Here is a 3,792-nt window from a genome sequence, read left to right on the forward strand (position 1 = left end):
GAATAAATAAATAAAATCTTTAAAAAATAAATAAATAAAAATAAAAAAATAAAAAACAAAAAAGAAGAAGAGGAAAAGACAAGACCTTGTTTGGATTCTGACTGACTCTAAGAAAACAACTGAATAAAAAGATATTTTCTTGGGATGCCTGGGTGGCTCAGTTGGTTAAGCATCCAACTTTTGATTTCAGCTCAGATCGTGATCTCAGGGTCATGAGATGGAGCTGCATCTGGCTCAGCGCTGAGCATAGAGCCTACTTGAGATCCTCTCTCTCCCTCTCCCCCCCCACCTCGCAAGCACTCTCTCTCTCTCTAAAAAAAATAAAAAGATAAAAGACATTACAGATAAATCAGGCATTATATTAAGGAATTACTATTCATTTTACTGTGTATGATAAAGATATGATATTTATATTTTTAAAAGATCCTCGGCTTTCATTTACTTGCAAAATAACAATGTTTGGGAACAGCAAAATGTATACATGAGTTGACTTAAAAAAAAAAAGTGTAAAAGTGCTCTGTAACTCTAAAACCCTGTAGAAACATTAGCTGTTAATATTATTCACCCTAAAAGTTTCGCTCAGGACAGCTCTTCTCATACACCGAATACTACTGGCTATGCTTGTGCCAGAAATCAGCATGTCTGGGTATAGAATCAAATATCCAAAATCTTCATCTATTATCCAAGTATCAGATAGGCAGTCTCCCTCCAAATGAATGATGTCCCCTGGCTCCACCGGCACCGAGCACCTACAAATAAAGTGAAGTATACATAGTTTAGATTCCTACTTTTAAACATATTAAGGAAGCCTCAAAAAGTAAGTGAATATTTTAGCTGAAGGAATAGTATTTGTAAATTTCTGGGTCTTTCAAAAAAATTTAATACTAGGATGCATTCTTTTGAATCAATTCCTAGTCACTCTATTCCTTTCTACCTTTGAAATATACCAGAGAATACTCAGGGGTCTTCCTTAAATACCAAAAATGAAAACTGCTTAATGTTAATCATCTACTGCAAAAGCTCCCAAATCTTTAATAGTGTTACCACGTAGCTGCAATTATGGATTAGGTTGTTTCAATAATAATTCTCTCATTCTAAAGACTTCTAGCTTATCTACAATTTCTGTAAGTCTTGAGGCATGAAGCCAAACCCAATGTGTTAAGAATAAAATCATATTTATCATTTTTATCTAGTCAGAGAGCCTAAAGAGGCAAAATTAGACCTCTACTTTCTCTGCATTTCCCCTTCACCCCTCACATACCATACTTTGCTTGAGTAGAGAAATCTAGGGTTTAAGACTGTTCTTAAGCTGTAATTAATTTTGCTCTAAGTGAAAAGCTGCAATCTTAAAACAAAAAGCGCTGGGAAATTTTGGAAGTAGTCATTTAATAAGGCCCTTTGTAGTTAATTTTCAAATGACAATAAAAACAAAGTTTCAGAATAAGGAGCTTGAGATATTGGGGTAACAAGCACAATTTTTACACGAAATTAATTCAGGTTCATATCTACTTCATTTATTAACAATTAAATTATAGCAACATCCACACAAGTCCATGTGATGAGTCTTAAGATGGTACCCTTATGCAGATCAGTACTCAAAGTCACACGAAAATTACCAGTCATTCCTAAGGATACACCGTTCTTTACTTTCTAGTGACTGGGAAGCAGTGATGATTAGGTGTTTCTCATGGGTTCCTTCTTCCTTCTGTACAATATTGACTGTTAATACCAGGTATCGGTTATCCATTCCTCGGCTCAGAAGTGTTTTAGAGAAGGAAGCTTCCACCTTCTTCTGAAATCTAAAACATATACAAACAAAACAACTTAGCATGAAATAAGAAGCCATCCAATTTCCTTTACCTACAAACCAAACTTCTCAATTTTCTAGGTTTGTTTTTTCTAGAAAGCTTATCACAATGACCATTAGCTAAACAGGTGAAAATTAAGAGAGTAAGGGAATAGCAGAATTCCTCTTCTAAAAACTTCCCAGAAGTAATGCCATTTAAAACATGCCTATGATATGGATTTTTCCAAATACTGTATAAGTTCTTACGAGGAGCTCTGTGGGGCATCCTTGATTATGAGGATTAACGATAAATGGAAAAATATTAAATAACAAATTCCTACCGCTGGCACAAACCTTCCCAAAGTATAAACAAAAGGAAATGTCTTGGACATTATCCTTTTTGTAAATGAAAGGGATATTTGTTAGGGAAAAGCATAGTGTGGGTGGTTTGCTGAAGTCCTACTGTAAGCCACAGTATTATATTAATCTTTAGGCCTACTTAGAAATCATCTACTCCAAACTACTACTTAATGAAGAAAATCTTTGTGTAAAATCTCAGTGAGAATCAACTAGCCCCTACCCCGCAGAGAAAAGCAAGCTTACTACCCGTCATGTTAGCTCATTCCTTCATAAAGCAACACAGACATTTCTTATTTATAATGGGCAAGTCAACTTCACAATACTTTTATCCATTAAACCTAGCCGCCTGAAAACTATGCAGAATTCGCTAACCGTTCTAGAAAACATTAAGTCCGTCATTAGTCTTTACAGTTTGACTGCAGTCTTTGTCAGTGACAGTACAACAGAGCCCAACGTCATTACCTCTCTAATTGTAATACCCAATCCTGGGCTTGATTACTATGCAATCGCCTCATTCACCTACTCCAGGAAGCCTCAGGCCATGAATTTCCCAAGGTCAGCTGGGATGCCTTAAGGATTTCGCAAATGATAATGCTGATCAAAACGCAAAACGCAAAGATCCGTCAACTAGAATTAGCATCATTATTATTAATTGAAAATAATTCCACACCATGATTGTGGGTCAAGTTGCCCTGACCATTTAGTCCAAGTTGAGGGTAGAGAGTTCTCCTGGAACAAGATTCCCCAACTAAACATTGAGGAAAGCATCAAGCAGGTGCAATTTCCCTTTATGAGGGCGCTTAAGGCGGCTGGCACTCCCCGAATTCGGGCAAGTGATATCAAGAGAAAGAATGAACCGTTGGGTGAGCAGTCTCTGGGCTCTGGCCCCAGTGTGGCCCCAAAGAGAACACTACGAAGCAGACCCCAGCTCTGGAAACTCGTTAGGCGTTGGGGTCATGTAATCCCGCGCCGGCGCCGCGGAGGCGTGGGTGCGGCCTCTCCCGCTCCTTTCTTTCAAATCTCCCGCCTGACTCCCAGACCCTCCCTCCGCTCCGCTCACAGCTCCGCCGGCGGCTCAGCCTCTTCCCCGAGACTCTTCTTCAGCTGCTCCAGTTCTTCCAGTCGCGCCATAGCGGGCGCGGACAATGCAAACCGTCACCAGATAAAATGAGAGAAACCCAGCAGCTCCGACGAGAAAAAGAAGCGCGAGTTTTTGAGGCGCCGCGCGCATGCGCCTTCCCGCGGTGGTCCCAAGGGACCTGCGCGAAGGCGCCCCTCCCAGCCTGGCGAGTTCCCCGCGGGGCGCCGGACGGGTCGTGGTGGTCTTAACGGAGTCTGCTCCCTTGCCTTAGGGTTTGGGAAATAGGGAGTTTTCATAATCTGACCCAGACTAAATGCTCTCACACTTTCTCTAGACACGCCCACCCTTGCTCAGCACACACTCTTAGAACAGAACCAATTGCCCAAAACCAGGTGTCCCTTGTTAGCTTGCAGAATTTTCCATTTTCTTGGGAAACAATTTCCCCTCTTTTTTTTTTTAGATTTTATTTATTTATTTATTTATTTATTTATTTATTTATTTATTTATTTATTTGAGAGAGAGAGCACGGGGAGGGGGGCAGAGGAAGAAGCAGACTCCCCGCTGA

The 3,792-nt window shown here is 40.1% G+C and overlaps 1 protein-coding gene across 1 annotated transcript in view; it reads right to left on the bottom strand.

Annotated features, from left to right (window-relative positions):
• Positions 1–3,467, bottom strand: part of DNA2 (DNA replication helicase/nuclease 2) — a 57,793-nt gene extending 54,326 nt beyond the window's left edge. The window contains exons 1-3 of the mRNA XM_034663585.1: positions 3,207–3,467; positions 1,617–1,799; positions 550–749 (exon numbers count right to left, since the gene is read on the bottom strand). Of these exons, the coding sequence (XP_034519476.1) occupies positions 550–749; positions 1,617–1,799; positions 3,207–3,277 (454 nt within the window). The 5' untranslated portion in view covers positions 3,278–3,467. The remainder of the gene's footprint in view (positions 1–549; positions 750–1,616; positions 1,800–3,206) is intronic.
• Between the last annotated feature and the right edge of the window lie 325 nt (positions 3,468–3,792).

Source organism: Ailuropoda melanoleuca, chromosome 6, assembly GCF_002007445.2.
Source record: "Ailuropoda melanoleuca isolate Jingjing chromosome 6, ASM200744v2, whole genome shotgun sequence".
NCBI lineage: Eukaryota > Metazoa > Chordata > Mammalia > Carnivora > Ursidae > Ailuropoda > Ailuropoda melanoleuca.